General features: G+C 39.7%; 1 protein-coding gene across 3 annotated transcripts in view; it reads left to right on the forward strand.

The window, feature by feature from the left end:
• The first annotated feature begins 6298 nt into the window (after window positions 1-6298).
• Window positions 6299-27357, forward strand: part of LOC127572214 (guanine nucleotide-binding protein G(q) subunit alpha) — a 140063-nt gene continuing 119004 nt past the window's right edge. For 2 of the 3 annotated variants that reach the window (XM_052019157.1, XM_052019156.1), the window contains exon 1: window positions 6321-6934. In XM_052019157.1, the coding sequence (XP_051875117.1) occupies window positions 6799-6934 (136 nt within the window). In that variant the 5' untranslated portion in view covers window positions 6321-6798. Of the gene's footprint in view, window positions 6935-27357 lie in introns of all 3 variants that reach the window. The other variant, XM_052019155.1, reaches the window with a different exon arrangement.

Below are 27357 nucleotides of genomic sequence, written 5' to 3' on the forward strand. Positions count from 1 at the left end.
TAAAAATGGGCAAATGCCCAGCAAATGTTTGGCCTATACTCACTGCAGTTCAGATGAATGAGAGTTTTTTTGACTGAGACATACAAGATTCTGACAGACATTGGCATCATAGATGGTGAAAATCTGTTTCCTCAAGCTGGAAAATATAGAACTAGGATGCATATTGTCAAGATAAGTAGCCTGTCATTTAGGACTTCCTAAATCTTTGTAATTTTCTGCCTTGAGGGTCGTGGATGCTCAGTCATTTAAAATATTCAAGGTTGAGATCGTAAGAATTTTGGAAACTAAGTGAACCCTAAGACGAGGGGATCACAAGGTACAGGATCAGTCACGAGTCATGGTGAGAGGCAGAACAGACTCATGGGGACATTTGGGCCACTCATACAGTATATCTACTTATATTCCTTTTTACACATGTTGGGAAAGTGGGAAATGTTCTTATGCAGAGAAACCATAATATTATTATAAATATATTACAGGAATTTAGCAGCCAACCCTAACAAGTATATTGGTATCCTTGCTCTTTATAGTATACATGAATTACCAAATTATCCATCTGAAGTCATAAAGCTTCGTCTACGGCAGGCACATTATTACCATTATAGTTAGGCTGACTGACTACTGTGCTGCAAATTAACTTAAACAAATCCCAAATAAAAATCACAGGTGAGTTTCTTCCACCTGTGTGCTCATGATGCAAATAAGAGGCTAAACATCAACAAGAATGATGTCCATCTCTCAAACAAATGGGATTTGCTTGGATAGACATCTCGGTCAGCATGGACAAGTTGGGCTGAAGGGCCTATTTCCATGTTGTATGACTCTATGACTCTCTAACTGCACAAATCTCGCAAAAACACAGAAAATTATGGAAATTTGCCAGGTCAGGCAGCATCTTTGAGGAGAGAAACAAAATTGATGCTTCAGATTGACCTTTCACCAGAATGAAGAAGAGCTTGAAACTGATGTTATTTTAAATTGCTGTGAAGGGTAGGGATGGAGAGAAGAAATAGTACAGCCATTAGCAGGTGGCCAAGAGAGACAGTTTGATACAAAATACTGCTGTCCAAGAGAGATTGGTGAAGGTTTGTTAATCTAATCTGATCAATCTGGAGATGTGAACAGACGGAGGTGAATAAGGACAGAGAACAGATGAAGTAAAATGCTGGAACTGCAAGATATAAAATATTGCAGTTTCTGGATTTCTTACATAACAGAAGGCTGGAAACATTCAGCGGGTTAGTCAGCATCTGTGGAGAGAAAAAAGCTGAGTTATCATTACAGGATATCCTTTCATCAGAACTGGCCATTTCCAAACTAGAAAGGCTAGTTATCCCAAGTTGTTGCCTTTAGTGTTGAATCCTGAAGATTGTAATGTGGACCCACATAAGTCCAAGCTATGCCTGTCTTTTTGAGTGATATGTGAAACAATCCTGTTTCAGTCTTATTCAGCCCCCTTCCTCATCTGTTCTCCTGCATAGTGATCCTGCTTCTTGCACTTGCATAGAACTTGATGGGTCTTGGAGAAGAAGGCAATGAAAATTTAACATGCAGTTACAGTAAGTGATTAAGAGATCAAGTAATGTGTTAGTTTTTAATTGTAAAAAAAAGGAATAAAAGGTTAAAGTTTTTGATTAGTGTCCAATTTGCAGTGGCTGTGTGTCGAAATCAATGGAATTGAAATGCAGAAGCAGTGTATAACCTGCTCTGCCACTATATTGCACTTCCAAGCAGGGATGAATTTTTAACCAGAAAAGTCTCACTAAAATTATATAGAGCTTTGGAGAGGTCACTCCTGAAATACAATGTATAGTTTTGGTTTCTTTACCAGGAAGAGGTTATACTTTAGAGGGAGTGAAACAAGGGATTTCTAGGCAGATTTCCAGTATGGCAGAATTGTTCCACAAGGAGAGCTTTGGTACACTCAGCTGATATTCCCCAGAATAGTTAAAGGAGAGTGGATCCCATTGAAACACAATGGCTCAGAATTGGAGGCCATGAGTGAACTGATAGCTTTTCCCAAAGACATGAAAATGAAGCTCCCATATAGATCTGTGGCAAGTACTTTCCTTTTCCAACATCTGCAGCATTCTCAAGATCTCTGGCATCCAGCAGCCAAGACACCATTAAGGTGGCAAAGCAGTGAATCACGTTAAAGAACGTTCAGAGTCAGGAAACATAGAAACCAGTTTGGTTAACTTTTTAAACGCTATACAGAGTGATATAGATCAGAACATATATGTCCAAAGTAGAACTGAAGTATCATAAATAAACCTTATAAAAGATAAAAACAATTATAACCACATATTTTGAAATTGTTTTGTCGGGGATTTACTATTTTCCAATGGGACCACTTAATAAAATGTTTAACATCCACATCATTTCAGCTTGACTGCACTGGAAAAGCCTGTAAACAGTGCAGTGGTAAATTGGTTTATTATTGTCACATGTGCCAAGGTACAGTGAAAAACTTGTCTTGCATACCATTCATGCAGACCAATTCTTTACACAGTGCATTGAGGTAGTACAAGGTAAAATAATAACAGAATGCAGAATAAGTGTTACAGTTACAGAGAAGTGCAGTGCTGGTAGACAATAAGGTGCATGGCCATAACAAGGTAGACTGTGAGGTCAAGAGTCTAGGGAACTATTCAATAATCTTATAACAGTGGGATAGAAGCTGTCCTTGAGTCTGGTGGTACGTGCTTTCAGACTTTTGTATCTTTTGCCTGATGGGAGAGGGAAGAAGAGAGGATGTCCAGGATGGGTGGGGTCTTTGATTATGTTGGCTGCTTTACTGAGGCAGTGAGAAGTATGGACAGAGTCCATGGAGGGAAAGCTGGTTTCCGTGATGTGCTGAGCTGTGCCCACAACTCTGTGCATTTTCTTGTGGTCACGGGCAGAGCAGTTTCCATACCAAACCGTGATGCATCCAGACAGGATGTTTTCTATGGCGCATTGATAAAAATTGGAGAGAGTCAAAGGGACATACCAAATTTTTTTTAGCCTCCTGAGGAAGTAGAGGCACTGGTGAGCTTTCTTGGCTGTGGTGTCTTTGTGGTTGGTCCAGGAGAGGCTATTGGTGATGTTCACTGCCAGGAACTTGAAGCTCTCAACCTTCTTGACCTCAGCACAGTTGATGAAGACAGGAGCATGTGCACCGCCCTCCTTCCTGAAGTCAATGACCAGCTTCTTTGTTTTGATGACATTAAGGGAAAGGTTGTTGTCGTGACACCATGTCACTAGGCTCTCTATCTCCTTCCTGTACTTAGACTCATCGTTATTTGAGATATGGCCCATTATGGTGGTATCATCTGCAAACTTGTAAATGGAGTTATATCAGAATCTGGCCACACAGTCGTGAGGGTATAGGGTGTAGAGTAGGGGGCTAAGGACACAGTCTTGTGGGGCATCGGTGTTCAGAATAAGTTGTGGCAGAGTTGTTGTTCCCTATCCTTACTGATTGCAGTCTGTGGTCAGGAAGTCAAGGATCCAATTGCAAAGGGACATGTTGATCCCAGGTCTTGGAGATGAGTTTGCCTGGAATTATAGTATTGAAGGCTGGCTGGATCACTGCTAACAATGTCTGGAATTTCGTGAAAAACTGGACATACACGAAAATCCCTAGTTGCTCAAAGTTATTCCAAACAATGAAGGTGTGCAACCACAATCATGCTATCACACTGCAACAAACCATGGAAATACCTTGTAAAAATTGTGTATAATTTATGTTTCATTTATGTTTTTCTTGTGAATGCTGCTTATATGATGCCATGTGCCTGTGATGCTGCTGCAAGTAAGTTTTTTTATTGCACCTGTGCATACATGTACTCGTGCAAATGACAATAAACTTGGCTTGATTTGACTTGGATCATAAGATGCTTAACGAGTTTGATTGGGTGGATGCTGGGAAGGTGTTACACCTGGAGGGTCTTTAGCTTGAATAGGGTGGAAGTTTGGAGTGTGCTTGAGGGAATGGTGGGCAGAGGTTTAGACAATAAAACTCCAATAATCTGCTATCTGACTACACAGAAATCCCGATGGTTCGACATTAGCTCAGCAGGTGATGCTTCTCTGTGCCCCTTCAACTCACTGGGGCCCTGGTTCCTACACACCTTTTAAATTCACCAGGGTCCCAGTTCCACCCCCCTCACCCTTCGAATGCACCAGGGCCCCATTTCCTGTACTTCCTTTAAATTTACCAGGTTCACTGGAAAATTTATTATAATACTGTATAACATCTAAATTTACAGTGTGTTGGGGTATTAATAGGAATAACGTTGAATAGCCTGGAAAATCTGCAGTCTGGCAACACCAAAGTCCTGAGTGTAAAAGATTATCAGTTTTATTGTCGACTTGGAAGAAGGATCAGCTTTTCTTCTGGGACTGAGATATGGAGAAATTTCTTCACAATGGTTGTGAATCAAGGGAATTATCTGACCAAGTGGACTGTGGATATTTGATCACTGAGCATATTCAAGGACAAAATCAAGAGGACTTTTGATCATAAGGGAATTGGTATAGACTGAGAATGTGGCATTGAGACAGAAGATCACGCAAGATCTGATTGAATGGCAGAGCAGAATCACAGAGCTGATTGGCTGTTTCCTGATCTTATTCTTTAAACTCCCAGGTCTCCTTTGAAAAAGTGTCTGGGATCTTTACCATCCACTTGAACAGACAGGTTAGGCTGTGGTTTAATATCCCACCTAACAAGAACACCTTTGGCAACTTACCCCTGACATCCCCCTTATACCTTCCTCCAATCACCTTAAAATTACGTCCCCTCATGTTAGCCATTGTCGCCCTGGGAAAATGTCAACACAGATCAATAGTTTATTATTCTTGCCCCTCCTTTTAATCAACTTTGTTGAATCATCACTTCATGTGATTATATTACTGTGTAGACAGAAGTGGTTAAAATAGCCTTGTACTGTACATTCTACAATGACTTGTGAATGGATTGTTTCTGTGTTAAAGAGACTGCTTATGATTAGGTTGTGTCGTGGAATCAAATGAGTCAAGATCACTGAAGCATAATAAATCGTTCAAATATATATTAGTTTAATGTAAAATAAAAGTAGTTTTTGAAGATCGTTGATGTAAAAGCAAAACGCCCAGTACAACCTAGATAAATCGGATAAACTTAGGTATATTTTCCCATGGAAAACATTGTTACACAGTGATGAACATGGTCCATTTTACAAGATCTTTCTGTGAACTACTTCCTCAGCCACGAAACTTTTTAGCTTTAGTTACAGTAGTAAAGTAAAAGTACAGTTTAAAATAAAGTCACTCTCGCCGATAGCATCTTCAACGACAACTGCGAAAATAACCACCCGCCACCCCTCTAAAAAGACACCACCCCAGGGCGGGTTACCGCTGCAAAACAAAACCTCGGATCAGAGATGTTCGTGCACTGCTATATGAATACGTTCAAAAGTTGTGATTCAGGAAATGGATTGGAAGGTCACTGACTTGTAAGGAGCTGAGTTCGGCTAACTTAATCACAGTGTAAACGGGGGCTGCCGTTACTCAAGTCTTTTCATATTGTAGCTCTTTTTCCTAAAATATGTTTGGAAGATACAACAACAGTTCCCACTGCTGTCATAACTGTTTTGGCGTTATTGTATCATGTCGATGAAAAACTATTGTGGTCTTAAGAGTTAACATTAGATTTACAAACATAATAGAAAAACAGCATTAATTTGGTAGTATCTTGACATATTTGCGTGAAGTCTATCATATTTCGGGATGGATCGTCTTGTTGCTCCGTGGATGTTGTGTCAATGGAATAGGGGATAGGGCAGTTTGAAATTCTGAAATTGATATCTCAACATCGCGAGGGCAGTTACGACCGACTTTACGACTGTAACATCAAATGTTCCTCTAATATTGGACCTCAGCAAAAAAAAGGAGAAAAAAGTGGCGCATTTCCTACTTTTCTAAGTTTTTTTTTTACCCTTTACCGTACATAATTCACTTTAAACTATGCTCCTTGTCAGAAAATCCAACACCTCCCCCTCATCCCTTTCGATTCACAGCGTCATTTTATGCAATAGAGACCCAAAACGGCATCATATAATCAGGGACGAGGCAATCAAGGCAAAAGTGTATGTGCAAATGCGATAAATGGGAAATTATTCTAAACGCCCATTTGGGAATAAAAAAATAATGCGGATAAAAAGATACATTCTTATAGTGGTGCTCGGCATTCTATCTGGCTGTGTTTTTTCAGGGTTTTCCCCCAGGTGTGTGCAGTGATTTACAGCTGCATTCCCAGTCCCTCCAGTGAGAGGGAGGGAGTAAAGTGTCCGCCATATTCTCTCCAGTTTACCACGCCCGTGGATCTGGCGGAAAGCAGCAGCAGTTCTCTCTCTCTCTCCTTCCTTTCCCCACTCTCGGCCGCCTCCCCGGCTGCAGAAACTCGCCGCGAAGCTGACGGCAGGGAGAGTGACAGCCGTGCGGAATCAACAACCAAGTCTCTGCGCATTGGAAGAAGCAAGGAGTGAAGAGGGTTGCCGCAGGATAGACTTATAATCCTTCATAGCGTAAGGAGAAAAATCAAGGAGAGAGGGAGAGATCGGAGATTCCCCAGCTCCCGATTTAAAAAAAAGCTTCAGCCCTTTCTCGTAGTTCGTGCTAAATTTAACAGTTTAATTGTTCCTCCTGCAACCCCCATTTTAAAGCTCCCCGCATATTCTCCATGTTTAGTAAGGTTGAGAAATACTGAAGACCCCCCCCCCCCACACACACACATACACACACACACAGACATTGCACACATAAGCCGGCTACATGACTCTCGATTCCATCATGGCGTGCTGCCTGAGCGAAGAGGCAAAAGAAGCGAAAAGGATCAACGCGGAGATCGAGAGGCAGTTGCGGAGAGACAAGCGGGATGCGCGCAGAGAGCTCAAACTGCTGCTCCTCGGTGAGTCTTGGAGAGGGAGCGGAGGGGGTGGGGTTAATGCACTCTACATTTTTTAAAAAATTGCAAATAGTTTACATTTTAATTTAAAAGACCACCCTTGGCCGGAGACCCCACCCGCTCCACACCGCGGGAATGTAACAAACTGTGTGTCCGCTTTCACTCAGCTATTTGGGTTTATGCATTGGGTTGTGACCTAATAATTCGTTTCGTGTTTATGTATTAACTTTTGATGTAGTGAGAATTGTTCTGATGCCGATTTTGCCAAGGTTGTTTTCATTTCTGATTTCATGACCCAAAAAGGGAATATGTGGGAATTAAGGTTACTTATTCGTTGCTGATTGGAATATCTTGCTTGCAGTCACCAAAATTGGCATTTTGCTATGATATCTTACTGTAAAGCGATTATCGGAATCCTTTAAATGAAGGCATTTTGTATTGGCAAAGTATTGTGAACGTGTTTGATCAATCTTAGCAATCGGGAGCATAGTCCTTCACAATACTAGTCTCAGTAGAACCCTGTAGTTCATTTTCATCCGGATCCCATACACAGTTAAATACAAAATAAATGCTTTTTTTGCAGTGTGTGACTTGTGTCTTTGATATATTGTGATTCTTTGGGGAAAAAAACGGTAATTGATTTTGAAACGTATATGGTGTGTTCATAATACATAGATCTGTTTTATTCTGTGGCATTGGTTGACTGATGTTGCTGAACATCTCAAAGGTGATGCAAATTGTCATAGTACATGAATTGTACATTTGTTGTAGGTAGATATTTTACATTACCTGAGTAAGGCCTAATAATGTATTGCTTTTTTGTATATGATTTCATTCAAATTTGACAAATTATGAAATTTAAAACCATCCGGTCTTTCTTCCAAGAACTGATAATATGCATCATTTCATAAACTGGGACTTGGAAGTATTGAATTTTAATAAGTAATGTGCAGTCCAATTAATCACAAATGATCAACCTTCATCGGTTACATAGCCAAAAGTGGAGGAACACTTAACTGTATCAAGTGCCACTCTCTGCAGGCAGAGAAAGCTAGTGATATAATGAGCGATGTTATTACCTCGGATTACATAATTAAATGGATTACCTAATCATAGCAACCACAGAGATTGATCCTATTGTGCGTATAGTAAACATTATCAATGAAGGAAAAATGCTCTCATGGGAATTATTAGAGAGCTTCATTTTTTAGGGTAGAACCAGCTTTCAATGTTCAGAGAGAAGTTAATACTTTAGAAAACACTTTGTTTCAGGTGACAAATGTATTCAATAATGGCACTGAGTTATATTCAATAAGGTCATTATCCTTGAACTGGATGCTTTGTTTCTCTCCATCTGGCAGGAATTCATCTGTGAGCAACAAAAAACAAGAATGCTTATGCCCCTGACATTTAAATGCATCCATAGGACTGCATTTATTTGTCTTTGTAGGCATTTATGTGGATCCAAGTTGTTAGGTAGAACACTAAAGTGAATTTACTGCTTGAAGCACAGCTGATATGAGTGTAGGGTTAAACTCCTCTGCTTGTCTATTTGAGGTTTTGGTTATGGCCTGTGTAATCTAATCAACATAAAATATATTATTGTAATACATTCTTGAGAAATATTAACCAGTGAAAAGTTTGGACACCAAGATGGAATTGGCATTATGCTTTTAACCTCCCATCCCAATGCATTGATTAATAAAATTATCTCTATATGGCAATGAGCTGTTTTGAAATGAAACATCTAATCTTGTTTCTGAGACACTTAGCCTGGCACCTAAGTGTCTTCCTGTGCTTTCAAATTGATTTTTTTAAAAGGCTGAACTCTCATTTTTAAATGGATCTAATTTGTATTATAGTAGATGACATCATTTCATCACAATAAAGCTTAAAATAGAATTTGATGCTAGAATAATCATTAGTTACAGCAGAATTGGGTTAGAAGGTTAAAACAGAGGAGTGCAGATAATCCAATTAAAGATTCCATTGAGGCACCACAATGATTATACTGGGTCATGGTTCTGGCTGTTTACGTTTCTGTCAATATGAACATTCTAAACTACTGATTGACAAATCTTAATGTTTGTTTATGGGTGCTGCTGCATCCAGTTTGTCATAGTGTATTGTTGACATATTAATATGAGTATATTTTATCACCATTAATATTCTATGGTGAAATAATAACAAATGACTGGAAACACTCAGCAGGTCAGGCAGCACCTGTAGAAAGAGGTGCCTGATTTGCTGAATGTTTCCACCATTTTCTGTTTTTATTTCTGATTTCCAGCATTTGCAGTTTTATTTGAATTTCAGTATTCTGTGGTGGACTTAAGACTGTATTTATGTAATTCAAGTCTAGTATTGAGTTACAATTATGCTTTTATCAATTCTGACCAGAAAACTGTAGTGTTGTTTGATCATATTTTGTCTCAAAGTAGCTTGTGTTACATGTGATTAAAGAGTAATTTCAAAATTTTAAGATAAACTGATAAAGACAGGATTTTTTTTGAAGACTTCATGTTGCTGTTATCTATGAACAACACTGCTTCTTGAGAACAAGAAGCAATGTAGAAATGAAAAGAATGAGTAAATACATGGGACTCTTGGCCCCAAAACAAGTTTTTTTTTCAGGAGCACTCCCTTTTTTTAAAATGGTAATATTTTTGTTCATTACAGACTCTTAAAAACTATAAATTTAGTTCACTGTAGCTAGGAACAAATGTCAACATAAGATATCAGAACAGGGGAGAGATCGTGAGGATTTTGTTGGGCAAATCACTTATAACCATCAGCCCTATGAGCCGAGGTGATTTTAAAAAGAATAATGTTGAAATGCATGGCGAATTGCGTAAGGTGTAAGAGCTGCAGAATTAACTTGCCTTTGTAATATTGCCTATCAAAAGGATGTCTCAAACTGTTTTTGAGCTGGATAAGTGCTTTCAAGAGGATTGTTTTAAAGTGGGAAATGTAGTGGCCACATTGCAAAAACTGTTCCATTAACAACAAAGAGATGATGACATTATTGAGGAATAAGTAATGCTCCGAGTAGCAAGGAGAGCTTCCCTAACCTAATACTAAGAGATGTATTGTGTCCATTGATGGGGTCTTGACTTAATGTTGTGAATGAAAGCCAACTCCTTCAATTGAAATGTCCAGAGGGATCCGGAATAGGACTTGAGCCCTTAATATTCAAGATTTAGGAATGGTTCTGATCCAACTGATGTCTAATTCAAAGGTGGCATTTTAAAACTGTCCTTAATTCTGTTAAGACTGCATCTGTAATACTGCTTGCAGTTTCGTCTTTATACTCTGAAAAGGAGAGATACAGAGCAAGCTACACATTTGATCCATAAACTTAAAGAAATGACATGTAAGATTGACTATATTGGAGATTTGCCTTGCAAGAAAAAGTGGAAGTAAAATGTGTTTAAAAATCATAAGGATGTGGATAAATTGCAGACCTTTTGCAATTATAGACTTCATACATTAGGAGTCAAATTTACTAATAATGGGAAAGAAAATGGGAGCTGGAGCAATTGCTTTTGCTAAAATAGATGGTAAGAATGTGGGACAGATTACAGGTATGGGATTTTGAAGAAGGAATTAAATAAATTCTTGCTAACTTGGGATTTAGAGTTACTAGAAATACCAAGGGAATACTGAGGAGTTGAACCATTTGGCATTCTGCCTGAAACTGTTACAGTAAGCCTACCATGTTGATACTGATGCAACTTGTTATATTATGGGTAAATCTGGTAGAAAATGTGCAGAGTGAGCAACAGGATACTAACTCCAGTTTCTAATGTTATTTGTGTGCAATGTTATCAAATAATTAGGAAGCTAATTTTATCATGGGAAGCATCATCATCAAAATCACCATTATCAAAAAAACTGTGGGCATTTTTTTTGTATCCTGCAGTTTTAAGACTCACTGCCAGCTTTGCTAGTATGTGCATGTTTTCATAACTAATGTCTGGTAAACAGACCTTATGGCCACAATTTAGTTATGTGCATATTGATGATTTATTGTAAGGTGCTTACCCAAGAGGGGATTCTTCAGCTGCTAATTTTAACAATGAACTTCTGCCATATGTTTGAATTTTAGCCTGTTCCTGTGAACTGATACAGTTATGAGATTAGGAATACTGAATTTAATTGTAATGTCTGAACCTTTTTTGCTGAGATTGTAATGCATGAAGTAGGAATTGAATTGCTAATCTTGACAGTTTGATATAGTACTAAATGATAGAAGTAACATTGAAGATGTAATGAACAATTTCACCTCTCTGCTAAGTGTTGAACATATTGATGCAGTGAAGTAAGTCTAAGTGCTATCCTTGCATATAACCTAAATCATGGGTGTATGTAGAATTGCATATTCCTTAGATTAAGTTAATGAAGGAAATGATTTGTGTCCTAGCTTTATTCTGTTTTTCTGAACACTGCAATACACTTTACATTAGCTCAGTTATTTCGTGATGTGCTGTCATTGTGTGTGTAAACACAATTGCCAAATTACACATAACAAAGTTTGTCCAAAAATGCTAAGTAGAAGGTGTTTTGTGGTGTTCATGAAGGAATAATATTGGTCAGATATGGGGAAAATTTCTTACTCCTATAAAGCCAAAGGATATTTTTTACATCTTCATGAATCACAGCAGCAAATGGACTGGGCCTTGTCGGAAAGATAGTACTTGTGACAATGCTGTACCTACCAGTACTGCATGAAGATGTCAGCCTTCATTTCTTTGGATTTTGGAACAGGGCTTTTTGACCTGGAGGCATTAGCTCCCAACTGAACCAAGATGAGATTTGGCAAATAAATGATTCATTGCATCTGCAACAGATTTGTTTTGTGTTATTTCAATCTGTCTAAATTCACACTCTTGATTTTTCAGTGCAGTTGAGGTTATTTTTTTCTGCTGTTATAGTTATTATGTCCATTCTATGTCTGAAGCAGCCACCATTTAACAAAACAGTTCTATGTGGAAATTTTGATAAATCGGCTCAGGACTTCTAAATATGAGTTAGAAGTCCTGAGCCAACAAAGGCATAATTTTTGAATAGTGTTGAAGCCATAGGAGTTGTTCATACCAGCTACTATTAAGCTTCATAACTGACAAGCTATTTACTTCTAAATTACAAATACAGAAGTGAATACGTTTTTTATTTGCCTGGATTCTCCCCACCCCAGAAGGCATCTATGCTTGTGATTGGCTGGTTGACCTTTTTACTTTTGTTGTCCTTTCCTTTCTCCCTTCACAACTGTCTTCCCCCACCCTCTCTCCATCACACCTGAAACAAGCTCAGCTTCAGTGCAGCACTGTCATGGGGTCCAATATGAGGTAATGAATATGACAATAATACCGGGTTCAGTATATAGTAAGCATACTGAACCAGACTACTGAATCATACAAACTGGAGGAACAATGCCTTGTATTCCACCTGGCTTGTTTACAACCCAATGGTATGAACATTGAATTTTCCAATTTCATGTAACCCTTGCCTCCTGTGTTTTCCTCGCCCACTCGCTCTCCTGTGCTTTTCTCCCTTCGAACCCCCCTACCTGTCCTGGTTCAATCCACACATTTCACCCACTGTATACTCTACCCTTGTATGGTTCCATATGTCCTTCACCTCTCCTCTAATTGTTCCCATTATCACTTTCCTTGCTTATCGGATTCCAGCACTGATAGCCTTTTGCATTCCCACTTATCACTCTCCTGACTGTGTCTCCACCTTCACTCTCCACTCTCCACCCACCACCCCCACCACCCCCCCTCCCCTCCCCTCCCCTCCCCTCCCCCCCACCTGGCTCCATCTGCCTCTTTTTTTCTTGTCTGCTTCCACCTATCATCCACCTGCCCCTGTCTCCAAACTCAACCCACCCCCTCCCATACCTGGTTCCATCTGCCTGTCATCCTTCACCCTTCCTTGGTCCACCAATCACCTACTGGTCCCTGTCTCACTACTCCTCTTCTCTTCATACTGGCTAACTCTACACTCTCAGTTCTAATGCAGGGTTTTGATCCAAAACGTTGACAATTCCTTTTTCCCTCCCATGTATGCTGCTCGACCTGCTGAGTTCCCCAGCAGATTGTTTGTTGCTCTGGATTCCAGCGTCTGCAGTCTCTTGTGCCTGCATACTGAACCATTTGTTTGTCACATATGTTTGTGCATGACGGTGGGTCCGAAATGGTTTCTGATTTAGAAAATTCTACTTGAGGAATGTACCTCCAGTGCTCTTATCTGATCATCATCAGCTCTCATTTTCATTTTTTTTTTAAAAGAAGGAACTGATTAATTTCTTAACCAAGGAATTATTTAGTGTTGCAATTAAAAAAAAAACCTTTGCCCCAGTTATAGCAATTTGGAGCAAGATCTCTTGATTGGAAGTAGACAGACATCATTTTAACAGTAGTGTATTATTTTATTTCATTTAAACTCTTCTTAAATCTCAGGCCGTAAGAGTAATGCCACAGGATCTGTTTGATTTATAGAAAGACGCTAACACAGGACCAACATGGTTATTGAAAACAGCGTGCTTTACTTACAAAATAATTTTTATTTTAGGATAAGCATTACTGAAAAGGGTCGGTGGAAAATTGAGTGAATGGTTGAGTTGCATGGACTAGCGAGAAATCAGTTGGATGTCAATTAATTGAGGGAATTGAATGAGTTTAGCTGTCATGAGTGGTTGACAGTGATAATCATATATGATAAGTGACTGTGAAGTTGAAGGATGTAGCAATGGTGGAAATTAGAATTGGAGTTTTGGGGAGTTGAAAGAATGGTGCAGGATAGGGCAGATTTACTGGGTGAAATTTGAAATTAATAGATGTGGTAAGGAACAGGCTAAGATGGAGAAACAAATATTCTCAGTTATATAATGTCCTTACATGGATATACATGGATACTCCATCATGTCAAAATTATGGAGTTCCTTTCCTAACACCATCACAACAGAACTGCAGATCTTAAATAAGAAGATCATGTCCCATCCACTTATAAAATGTGAGGATACTTTGGCCCCTGTGGCTGCCCTTCCCTCTCTAATAGTTCCTCAACACAGGAAGTAGTGAAAGAAAGTAAGGCACAATGTGGCAGGTATAAAGAAGAAGATGCAGTAGTAAGGGAGTGGGAATGTGGGTGGTGGTTGGGTTAAAGGAAGGAGAGAGAGAATGGAACAAGCTATGGAATGAAGGACAAGAAAGTAGTTATTGACAGTCAGTGGAAAGGTGTGAAAATAGTGCCTGGAAGCTAAAGTAAACAGGAGTATTGCCAACCACATGGAGAGATCCAAAGTATTATTCACAGTGATGTTTACAAATGTGACATAAAAGTTAAGAAAACTACAAAATGAGAAGAGATTATTCAAAATTATTTTTGCTGGAAAGAGGAAAGGCTTAACTTCAAAAACTTGCAAGTGGGTCATCCTGGGGAGTCTAGCACCTTAGTGCCACCTATCTCAAGGGATACATCTTGCAATCTGGGAAGACAAATGAAAATGTAACCATGTAAGAAGTTTACATCTCGCCAATTTAAACAATATCTGTGTGTGGTGGAAAATGTAGATGACGACACTGTGGAAAATAATTGAGTAAATTAGAAGATCGCTTACAATGAAACAAGCTGTGCTGTTGCTGGGTTGGAGTGGACATGGTTTGGGGTTTACTGTAAATATGCAAACTTGTATTTGTATTACTTGATATCCTACGAAATGGACCTGATAATTTTAATTAATCTGGTTTCTCTCCCTAAAACTTTTTAATCATTCTTGCGATGTTGATGTTGCTGGCAACACCAACATTTATTGTCTATTCCTTATTTCCAGTGAATAATGTGGTTTGCAAGGCCACTTCAGGCTATGTTGCAGCACATTTCTGGGTTTGGACTTGTATTTTCACCTGACCAAGTAAAAATAGCAGATTTCCTTCCCAAACAGATAGGTTTGAAGTATCTTGCTAATGTTTGTCTTATTAAGTTTTTTTTGGCTTGGACTTTGTAGTCAGTGCCAGATTGCCCATTTTTGCTGCTGACTTGTGGGGGGAAAAAGATCGCACTTATCAATATGGTTCATCCTGTTGTCCCCACCTCCACCAGACCGTGGGTGAGAAGATATTGCTAAACACTGACACAGAGCTTTCGTGTAAGGCTCTATGGAGTCACAGTGCCTTCTTGGCATACATCGAGGGGTTGTGTTAAGACATAAACGTTGCCTTTTATAACCAGTTTCTTTTATTATTTATCTAAGACATGCACCCAGCCTAATTGCTGTCAAAACTCAATATTTCTTGCATTCAGAAACATTTCAAAACAAGGTTTTAAAAACTCAATGCATATATTATAAAAATGTAGTTTAATTGTTTGGATTTCTACAAAGTCTAAAAATTGCAAACACTTTGCTTAATCCTTCTTAACTAGTAGATCCATTGTGTCTCTCTCTCTCTCTCTCTCTCTCTCTCTCTCTCTCTCTCTCTCTCTCTCTCTCTCTCTCTCTCTCTCTCTCTCTCTCTCTCTCTCTCTCTCTCTCTCTCTCTCTCTCTCTCTCTCTCTCTCTCTCTCTCTCTCTCTCTCTCTCTCTCTCTCTCTCTCTCTCTCTCTCTCTCTCTCTCTCTCTGTGTACTGTACAGTGTACAGCTATTAACAAGTTCAGGACTTCAGTGTTTATGTATGCATGCACAAAAATTCTCCTTAAGCACTTTATGAAAGGAAACTGTTGGCATTTCCCACAAAATCTGGCCACTTACCTTGTTGGCTTTCTACTGGAAAAGTGGGGAGTTAAAAGATTTCTGCTTTGCATTTCACTTTTGACTATGAGATGGTGGGTGATGTGGCAGAGGAAGAAATCAGTGACTAGTTGTGTTGCTGGGAAAACCATAATTGTTAATGACTTCCTTCCTAACTGTTTTTATCCTGCCCCATGGTTCCTATTCTTTTAGGTTCACTAGTTTTTCAAATGTTATCCCTACTTCCTATTGAACTACCCACCACCCTTCATTCCGCTTGTACTTTAACTTGAATCCTCCATCCATTTCGTACACTTTCTCAGTCACTCCATGAGCAAGATGCTGAGGGGAAGAGGCATTTCACTGAGCTCTATTGCCAAATACATTCTTTTTGTTTTTGAAACAGTTAAATGACAATGAAGCAGGAAACTGGTTAGCTCCTTTGCTTCTCTATTCACATCCTTCTCGCTTCCCCTCATACCTGTTTAAAAGTAGAATTGCTGAACCCTAAGTAAAAGCTTTTACTGTTTCTAACTTTCAGAAAAATTTTGGTTAAATAATTCGTATACTTGAACTCGGTAGTTTTGTTTAAAGTAACTTGAGGAAGAATGTATGATTTTTTTTCTCCCTCAGCTTACCCCTGTGCTTGGTCTTACTTGTGATTTTTTTGATCTCACTCGTTTAATTTATTTTTGTCTGTGTATAAAATGAAACAAATTTAATTGTTTTTAATATAGTTCTTTGTAATGTTAGAACTTTTAGCCACTAACAGGAAAAATGGGAACAGTAAAACATTTTCAGAACCTGTTTGAGAGCATAATGGAAATTCAATATTATATATTTATTCAAAGTATAAATTCCTAAATCCACTAATATAGAAGTTTTCTAAATCATGGCAGTTAGTTTGTGTGGGCTGCCAGATTCCTCATAATGTAATTTCAACATTGAAGAAACTTGCTTTCAGGATATAATGTTCATAAAAAGTGGACAGAATGTTTGAGTTCTTCACTCGCTTGATCCTATAGGGTGGAGGTGATTTTTGTAAGATTTTTCTTTCCTGCACTTTTGAATATTTTTAGCAAAAGTTATTGTTTTGAACAAGTATCTACGAACAATGACAGTAAAGAAACTTGCTTGATGTATGTGGTTGGGAGTTCATAAAACCAAAAATGACAACACACTGCTTAAACTCCAGAGGCTTGGTTGCTTCCGCTTCATTTCTGTGGGTTCTGAGGTGTTTGATGTGGGATCCACAGACTCCCCCCACAATAAGGACAGGTGATGGATGGGATGGACAGGTAATTTGGAATGTAACACACTGGCTTCAGTGTTCCTGATGATTTGTCATTCTGAATGCCCCTTCTCCATATTGGATGAGCCAAATATATCTCTATTGCCTGGTGTTTTATTTGCTATTTACCCATGTTTTGCATGCAGTGCCAAGTTTTGAGTTACTGGCCATGTGCCTGCCCATGAAGATCTTTATTATTAACTGCTTCAACAGCAGTTGGGCCTGAGATCTTCCATTTTGACCCAGAATAGGTCCATGAATGTATGTGTATTTGGGGTTATGTAGAATTGTGCATTAGGTTGATAACTCCATCACCGTTCTGGCCCAATTTGATATTTTATTTTTCAAGTCTCCAAGTAGCTAAGTATGTAAGTTTTGATGCACACAGAATGCAGTTGCACTTCTGTTGTTACCTATCCCTTTATCAATAAACATTGACAAATTTAAAAAAAAAATCTGCTACTGAATTCCAGAGGCAGAGTATAAAGTGCTAAGGCAATTATACCAACCAGGCAAAAAAGTTGAAAGCAGTCTTTATTTATTGTCAGACTAGTGGGAAAGAATTTCACGACAAAATGTGGAAAATGCAGCAAGTGTCAAATATCAGTGACCTAGATTTTGTGATCAGTGGCGAAGGAATTCTTTGTTCCATTATGCTTGCGGCTGCCCATAGATCATCTGTGGGGACTTGCAATGCAGCTTATGGCAGTTAGAGCCATTTCATACTGGTGCCCTCAGTAGGGGAATCTGAAAAGTGTTTGCTGGTGAAGAAACAGTATTTTCCTGCAACTTAGTCAATCGAAGAATTGTGTGAGATAGTTTAAACCAAGAAATGCAAGGTTTAATTCATTGTAAACTTATGTACAGAAAGCAAAACCAGCAAAGAAAAATTGCGTTGTGAGTTAGTTGAGGCATTTGAAATTACCTTTCTGATTTTACTTCTAAGCAATCTCCACCACTGATTTTAAGACTAGAAAGAATGAAACTGACACTTGTCAAGGTAACATTTTCAGTCACAGGGAAGTTAATGAACTTTGTGTGCTGCAATGATGCATTGATGCAGTGAATGTTGTGAAGGACCAGGACAGCACTGGCTGCAGTTTCATGATGTCCACATTTAACTGCACATATTCAATTGCCCAAAGTTTACACTCACTGATGATAAGCTCACTATTAATTCCCACTGCAAACTACAGTCAATTGCCTCCATTGTCAGTTACAGATTCATCACTCCTACTTACAAACCCCCTGCCCCCATGATTAAACATTAGCTGAATTTGTTTTCTTTATTGAGAAATAATAAATCCATCACTTCCAAAAATTACAATTTTGTGTGTTTGAACTTTTTTCCTCCTGCAATGCAGCTGAGTTGCACTCTATATTCCAAACAAGCTGAGCACATGAAAAACATTACATCCTCTGAGGATTTTAAATATGACTATTTAAGTTTCATATCTGGTATCAGCGTTTCATTTTCCACAAATATAAATTGAATTGAAGGTGCAATTCAAAAGATGAATGAATTGGAGTTCATTTTTTTCATTTAGGCCTGTCTACCTTTCAATGAGACTATGGCAGATTTGTGACCTATCTCCATATCCTTTTGTTTGCTTATCTCTCATTGCCTATGGTTAACAAAATCTGTTGCTGTGAGATTTAAAATCAAGAACTAACATAGCATTTGCAAAAGACATTTCCAAATTACTATGAGCTTCAAGAAATATATTTCTTAATCTCACACTTGAAAAGTCTGGTTCTGAATTTTTAGACTCTGTTCCCAGTCCAAGACTCACCAGCCACAAGAAATAGTTTCTGTCTGTCTCCTGATCAGTTTCGCTTTATCTGGAACATGTAAATCAAATCACCCCTTAACCTAATTTCCAGAGAAGACAGCCCTAGTTTTCGTTGCAACACATCCTTGTAACTTAACTCTTAAGAGTTCAGATATCATTTTGGTAAATCCTTGCTGAATTTCCTCCAGGATTTGAATGTCCTTCCTAAAATTGGATAACAGCTGCTCAATGCACTTTTGTAGTCTAACAAGTGATTTGTTTGGCTTTAGTGTAACTCCTACTGTCTTTTCCTCCACTCCACTTGATAATGCCGCTGGCTTCTCGACTATTTTCAGTGTCCGTCAATGACATCGTAAAATGCCAATAATCCAGCATGCTCAGGATTTTGGTCATGTCCGACTGGCAGATTTTCCAGGTCATTGGATGTTATTCCAATAATGCCTGATACACTTCATTATAAATTTTCCAGTGAATTCTTGTTGAGTTTCAAGGGAGTGCAGGAACCAAGGCCCCAGCGAGTTTCAAGGGAGCATAGTAAACGGCACCTGGTAAGTCAGATGCTGAACCAGCTGGAATTCTGAATTGTCAGATGGTGGATTATCAGAGTTTTGCTGTATTGATGTATTTACCTGGATCCTTATTGCTTTTGAATTACCTACAGTTTCTCATTATTTGTCAATTTAGAAATTTCTCCATTCTATTCTTTCTCAGACTAAAATGTCTGAATCGAAAACCATTCACTACCTATTTGCTCAATCTATTAACATCATGTAACTTACTGCTTTCATCTACACCGCTAACAACGCTATCATCTGTGGGTCATTGTAAATTGGAAATGCAGCTTTCTGTCTCTTCTAGTTGTTAGTGAATAGTTGTGACCTCAACATTGATCCTTCCAAGACTCATTAATGACATCCGGGCAAAGTGAAGACCTACCAATCAACCTGACTGTCATTTTTCCATTACTCAGTCAGTTTTCTAACCAGATCAGTAATGTAACTTCTGCTCATAAGTTTCAAATTTATCTAATAGTCTTTTATCATATGCTGCTTGAAGTCAATACAACTAAAATCTGCACACATTATCCTGACCACTAGCCTGGTCACCAACTCAAAAGGAAATTCAGTCTACTTTGTCAAACATGACCTGCCCTGTAGAAATTCATGTTTGCAGTCTCTAATCAGGTGAGCATTTTTCATCATGTGATCTGCATCTCCCCATTGCCAGTCACTTCAACTCCCCCTCCCACACTATCATAGATATGTCAGTCCTCTGCCTCCTCCACTTCCAGGAGAATTCCAAGCACAAACTGGAGGAACAACACCTCATTTTCCATCTTGGAACCTTGTAGCCTAATGGCATGAACATTGAATTCTCCCACTTTAAGTAATTCCCCCCCAACCACCCAACCATGCTGCTTCTTTTCTTCCCTTTCCTAGCCTATATCTCTTTTTTACCCCCTTTTTTTTCCTCTCCTTACCTTTGACCCATCCCCGGTGGATCTGCTCTCTCTACCTCCCCCGCACCTGCCTATCACTATCTCTTAACTGCATCTAACTATCCCCACCTTGTGACCACCCCGCCTCCCCTCTTTTGTCCACCTATCACTGCTCTGCTTTTCCCTCCTATATATTGGGCTTCCCCTTTTCCTATCTTCAGTCCTGAAGAAGGGTCCTCACCTGAAACGTTGACTGTCTGCTTTTCTCCACAGATGCTACCTGGCCTGCTGAGTTCCTCCAGCATCAGTGTTTTTCATCTAGATTCCAGCATCTGCAGTCCTTTGTTTCTTGAGCATTTTTAATATGTTAATTCACTCAATTGTTAATTAATGGATTCCTGTAATTTCCCAATGGTAGACATTCATCAAACTATCTCCTGTTCCCTAATTTTCATTTCTATTTCTTTTAAATAGGTGAATTGGACAATTTTCTAAAAGAATTGTATGCTTCTTAAATGTAGAGATCCTTGGAAATTTTATAGTTAGTGCTTTGACAAATTTCTCACCTACTTCCCATAATTCTGGGATGTAAACCATTTAGTTCTGCAGACTTATTGCTCTTCAGTAGTGTTACTTTATTCATTTAGTATTATTTTGCTTTTGTTAACTTTGAGTACCTCTTTCTCTGATTTAACAATTTTCGATGGATGACTGTATCTGTTGTCTTTCTCTGGATATACTGGGCCAACAACAATCATTCAACATCTCGTTTCCTTGCGTTCAATTACAACATCCCCACACTTTATTTTCAGGGGCACACATTGCTCCTGGCCACTCTTTTCCCCAATATAATTGAATGCATTTTTGTGTTAACTTTGATTAATCTTGCAAATTGCGTTTCATGTTTTTTTTATTTTCTACCGCCTGTTTTTTCAACTATTAGTCTCTTTCTTTACCAAGACTTGCCTTTTTAGTTTGGTTATTTTACTTTTATGTTGTCCTTATCAACTTACTCATCTGTGGTTGTTGGACATCTTGATTCTGTGTGATACATTAACTAGCCAGTATCACGTTAAATAATTGAATGCATCCCATTGACCCTCTGATGTTTGACCACTTTGCTGTGGGCTACTTCTGTCTAATTGCATTGGTTTCAGCCTTAGTAAAATCTAGTTTGTTTTTCCTTTTACACATTAGATCATATTGTAATCATTATTTAAATCTCAATGTTTAGTTCAGCTATTAACTGTATCTGCTGATTATTCATTGTAAAATTTAATACAGCCTGCCATGTTGTTGCAAGGACATGAAAGAATTATCCTGAATGTCCCTTTCAAAAAAAATTACTGCCTTTTGGGTATAGTTTCTCTGTCTCCTCTTCTAAATGGAAGTTGAAATCTTCCATTTAAAACCTCTCTGTCTTTGATAAATGCATATCTAATCTCTTCATTCATCCATTCTACTACTTTCAAATTGTTGTTATTGGCCTTGTGTTGTCTTAAATCCTTTGAGGTGTCCTATGTAACTGTATAATCAAATTAAACCCAACAACTTTTTAGTTAGGTAATGGTCTTGGACTTTTATTCAAAGCTGTTGAGTTTTTTTTGTATTGGCTGCATAGATGGTGCTTAGTCATTTTTTGAGGCTGTTCAATTTTTCTGAGTTTTGTACTTCATCTAACTTTAATTGTCTGGTTCTTGACTGACTGGTGAACCACTTCCCCTCGACTTGTGCTCTTATTTGAAGCATGTTTAGGCCATAATGTAATAACGTCCATCTGCTGGGGTAAGCTAGCCACCAAAAAAGAGCCTACAGTACGTGTGACAAGTTTACATGGGAATCTTCCATTGAAAAGATTCGAGCAAAGTGTGGAAGGTGTCAGAAATTCAGTACATTAATGGTATGTAAGTAAAGTGAATTGGTCTTGTGGAGCATTGTAATCAATATAATGGATTTGGTAGAGTAAAAAATAAAATTGATATGAGCAACAAAAAAATCTAATGTGTTCAAAAAATAATAGTTTTGTTTTAGAAGAGCTCTGCAAAAATAAAAATTGAAATATTAAACTAGGCTAAAAACCAAATTGTATGCTAGATACAATTATGCAATGCACCAAAATCCCATGAGATGGGAGAAGAAAGTGGAAGTATGGCTGAAATTGAAACAACAAATGAAGTGAAGTAAGCTAGTTCTCAAAAACTGGGCTAGATTGTGCTTGCTTACAGCCAGTGGTTTCTTCTGAAGCCATTAGCTATCGCTGTACGGTATCCAATATGTCTTGGACTTAACAACCATTGCACCCACTGTTGGAGCACTGATGTGCTTAAGCAGCCAGGATATACTTTGCATCTGGCCCCTCACCTTTACAGAAGAGAGGACAGGTGTATGAACAGTGACCGCGTTCATTTGAATGGGATGGTTGACCTTGTATAAAAAGGAGTTCCTTTGCATTTAAAGTATATGTTAACATTTTATGCATTTTCAACTAAATTCATTTTTTATCATTTTAAATCTGTTGAATAGATTTATCCATGAATTATCACTGATATTTAAAAACTGCTCTAATGCCTTTGACAGTGGCTAGGTGCCTCTCATTGTGGAGGCTGAGTTGTCAGACTTGTACATGTGGCAAAAGTAACTCCAGGATACCAGGGTGCTAAGAGCAGGCTGTAGCCTGGGTCCAGGATGCCCTGGCCCAGTGTGTAGGATGGATATCTTTGAGTATCGTATAAATGCTACTTCTGCTTATCCACAGCTGGTAGTTCCATTGGGAATGACTGGCTTTCAGCTGTTTAATATTTCTGTCTTCTGTACTATTCGGTCAGGTAGGTGCCTATTAGTCAGGAGTCGTTGGGTTTTCAGTGAGGTGCTGAGTACCTTTGCAAGTCCTTGAGTGTTTTTAGGTCACGTTGATCGAGGTAACGGGGTGGATGAGGCAGTGTTGGTCCCAGACATTGATATGGACATTTTTGCAGTGTCTCGCTCAGATGTGATGAAATTTAACCTGGTGCCTGGATTGGGCATAATGCCACGAGGTCTAGTATTTGTCCCTCTGAAACTGACGATAACAAGACTATGCTCCGAGCATTTTATCAGGAGGAGGATATTGTGGGGGTTAATATTCCCTATCCCCTTCATATTGATGTGTCATCTTGCCAGAGATAGTGTCTTTTCTCAACCTAGCACTGAAATCTGACAGGAAGATCTGAATATCTCATGGGACTTGGCATAGGGTTATTTTTTTCCAAGTAAAAGCCTTCCTTGACCTTGATTGTGGCTTCCAGGCTTCCAGTGTATGTACAGATATTGGAGTGAACAAGAGAGTCATGAGTCCAGTTAATCCATACAGACTGGCTGAGATGCTAGAACAGTTCATTCTTGATGGTGAAGGTGGGATATTTCCAGTTTGCCCTTCCAGAAGATGGTGTACCTCCAAGCTTAGTCTTTGAGCTGGCTAATTCCTGTCCATTGTGCTTCATAAAGGGTGGTGATATCAGTGTCAAAGTATTTGAGTTCCTGAGCAATGATAACAGACATTGAGGTCTGTTGCTGCTGGGATAGACTTTGAAGGTTCAGACATTCCAGATTCCTGAACTTAATGTTAAGGAGTGCAAGTTGCCCATGCATGATTTCTTTTCCTGTGGGTAGCCATTGTCCATCAGCTACCACATAGACTTGACAGAGTGGGGGCTTGATCCAGTCCCATGTGAGGTTACGGTACCCCAAGAATATTAATTCTCACACATTGGGCACGCATGTAGGTGCCTCTTGGCATGTTGACATGTATGCACACAAATTATCCACATTGATGCTGATATTTGTTTCCTCCCCCCCCCCCCCACTCACTCCTTGACACCTCCCAACCTCAATAATGCCTCCCCTTGAATCTTGTCTCTTTTGTTTTTCCTGGCACTCTGACCTCCTCCCACCATCCCTCATACCCTTTCTCTTTCTGGGCAAACAAACCCATTCTCTGGCAGGGTGTGCTCTATTCTCATTATCCCAGCCTGTGTTTCTCCTCCCCACCCTTGCCCCCCACAACACCCGTCCCTGACAGTACACTTTCCCTGCTCCATTTTATTAGACAATAGACAATAGGAGCAGAAGTAGATCATTCGGCCCTTCGAGTCTGCACCGCCATTTTGAGATCATGGCTGATCCTCAACAATCAATATCCTGTTCCTGCCTTGTCCCCATATCCCTTGATTCCCCTATCTATAAGAAACCTATCTAGCTCCTTCTTGAAAGTGCCCAGAGAATTGGCCTCCACTGCCCTCTGAGGCAGTGCATTCCACAAATTCACAACCCTCTGGGAGAAGAAGTTTTTCCTCACCTCTGTCCTAAATGGCCTAGCCCTTATTCTTAAATCATGCCCCCTGGTCCTGGACTTCCCCAACATCTGGAACATATTTCCTGTCTCTATCTTGTCCAATCCCTTAATAATCCTGTTATGTTTCAATCAGATCCCCTCTCAATCTTCTCAATTCCAGCGTGTACAATCCCAGTCTCTCCAACCTCTCAGCATAAGACAGTCCCGACATCCCCGGAATTAACCTCGTAAACCTACGCTGCACGCCCTCTATAGCCAGGATATCCTTCCTTAACCCTGGAGACCAAAACTATACGCAATACTCCAGGAGTGGTCTCACCGGGGCCCTGTACAAATGCAAAAGAATCTCTTTGCTTTTGTACTCAATTCCCCTTGTAATACAGGCCAACATTCCATTAGCCTTCATCACTGCCTGCTGCACTTGCTCATTCACTTTCAGTGACTGATGAACAAGGACTCCTAGATCCCTTTGTATTTCCCCCTTACCTAACTCCACACCATTCAGATAATAATCCACCTTCCTGTTCCTGCTCCCAAAGTAGATAATCTCACACTTATCCACATTAAACTTCATCTGCCAAGTATCTGCCCACTTACCCAACCTATCCAAATCACCTTGAATTCTCCTAACTTCCTCTACACATGTCGCACTGCCACCCAACTTTGTATCATCAGCAAACTTGCTAATGTTATTCATAATGCCTTCATCTAAATCATCAACATAGATCGTAAACAGCTGCGGTCCCAGCACCGAGCCCTGTGGCACCCCACTAGTCACGGCCTGCCATTCTGAGAAACATCCATTCACCCCTACCCTTTGTTTCCTATCCGCCAACCAGTTTTCTATCCATGTTAATACCCGCCCCCCAATTCCATGAGCCCTAATTTTACCCACCAATCTCCTGTGCGGCACTTTATCAAATGCCTTCTGAAAGTCGAGGTATACAATATCCACTGAATCTCCCTCGTCTATTTTCCTGGTTACATCCTCAAAAAAAAACTCCAATAGATTAGTCAAGCATGATTTGCCCTTGGTAAATCCATGTTGACTCGACCCAATCCTATCATTGCTATCCAAATATGCCGCTATTTCGTCCTTAATAATGGACTTCCCCACCACAGATGTTAGGCTAACTGGACGATAGTTCCCCGTTTTCTCCCTTCCTCCTTTCTTAAAAAGTGGGATAACATTAGCCATTCTCCAATCCTCAGGGACTGTCCCCGAATCTAAGGAACATCGGAAAATGATCACCAATGCATCCACAATTTCTAGAGCCACCTCCTTTAATACCCTGGGATGCAGACCATCTGGACCTGGGGATTTGTCAGTCTTCAGCCCCATTAGTCTACCCATCACCATTTCTTTCCTAATGTCAATCCACTTCAGTTCCTCTGTCACCCTCTGCCTTTTGTCCATCCTTACTTCTGGGAGATTTCTTACGTCTTCCCCGGTGAAGACAGATCCAAAGTACTTATTAAATTCGACTGCCATCTCCCTGTTTCCCGTAATAATTTCACCCGATTCGGTCTTCAAGGGCCCAACGTTGTTCCTAACTAACTTCTTTCCCTTCACATACCTAAAAAAGCTTTTGCTATCCTCCTTAATATTCTTGGCTAGCTTGCCTTTGTACCTCATTTTTTCTTCCCGAATTACCTTTTTAGTTAAATTCTGCTGCACCTTAAAAATTTCCCAATCTTCTATCTTTCCACTCAGCTTGGCTCTGCCATACTTCTTCCTTTTTAACACAATGCTATCTCTGACTTCCTTTGTCAGCCACGGTGGCCCCTTACCCCTCTTTGAGTCTTTCCTTCTCTGGGGAATAAACTGATCCTGCACCTTGTGCATTATTCCCAAGAATACTTGCCATTGCTGTTCCACTGACAATTCTGCTAGGATGCCCGCCCAGTCAACTTTAGCCAGCTCCTCCCTCATGGCTCCATAGTGTCCTTTGTTCAACTGCAAAATTGACCCTTCTGATTTGCCCTTTTCCCTCTCCAATTGCAGATAAAAACTTATCATATTATGGTCACTACCTCCCAATGGCTCCTTTACTTCGAGTTCTCTTATCAAATCGTGCTCATTACACAGCACTAAATCCAGAATAGCCCTCTCCCTGGTCGGCTCTCGTACCAGCTGCTCCAAGAAGGCATCCCGGAGGCACTCTATAAACTCCCTTTCCTGGGGTCCAGTACCAGCTTGATTTTCCCAATCCACTTGCATATTGAAATCCCCCATAACTACTGTGACATTACCCTTGACACATGCCAACATTAACTCACTATTCAGCTTGCACCCAATATCCATGCCACCGTTCGGAGGCCTGTAGATAACACCCATTAGGGTCTTTTTGCCCTTACAGTTCCTCAGTTCTATCCACACTGACTCTACTTCTCCTGATTCAATGTCCCCCCTTGCAAGGGACTGAATCTCATTCCTCACCAACAGGGCCACCCCACCCCCTCTGCCCACCTCCCTGTCCTTACGATAGCAAGTATACCCTTGAAAATTCATTTCCCAGGTCTGATTTCCCTGCAGCCATGTCTCCGTTATCCCAACAACATCATACTTACCCATTCGTATCTGAGCTTCAAGCTCGCCTACCTTATTCCTGACACTCCATGCATTCAGATATAGGATTTTTAACCCATTTCTCCTCTCTCCATTCGTATTAATGTTCCGAAATTGTGTAGTTCCTACCTGTCCTCTACCCTCCATCTCGCTATCCTCTCTCTCATTCTGGATCCCCTCCCCCTGCAAATTTGCAAATTTATCCTCCCTACATTTCCATCAGCTCCCCCCAGATTGTATCACTTGCCTACACACTAGGGGCACTGGCCAATG

The sequence above is a fragment of the Pristis pectinata genome, chromosome 7, assembly GCF_009764475.1.
Source record: "Pristis pectinata isolate sPriPec2 chromosome 7, sPriPec2.1.pri, whole genome shotgun sequence".
NCBI classification, from domain to species: domain Eukaryota; kingdom Metazoa; phylum Chordata; class Chondrichthyes; order Rhinopristiformes; family Pristidae; genus Pristis; species Pristis pectinata.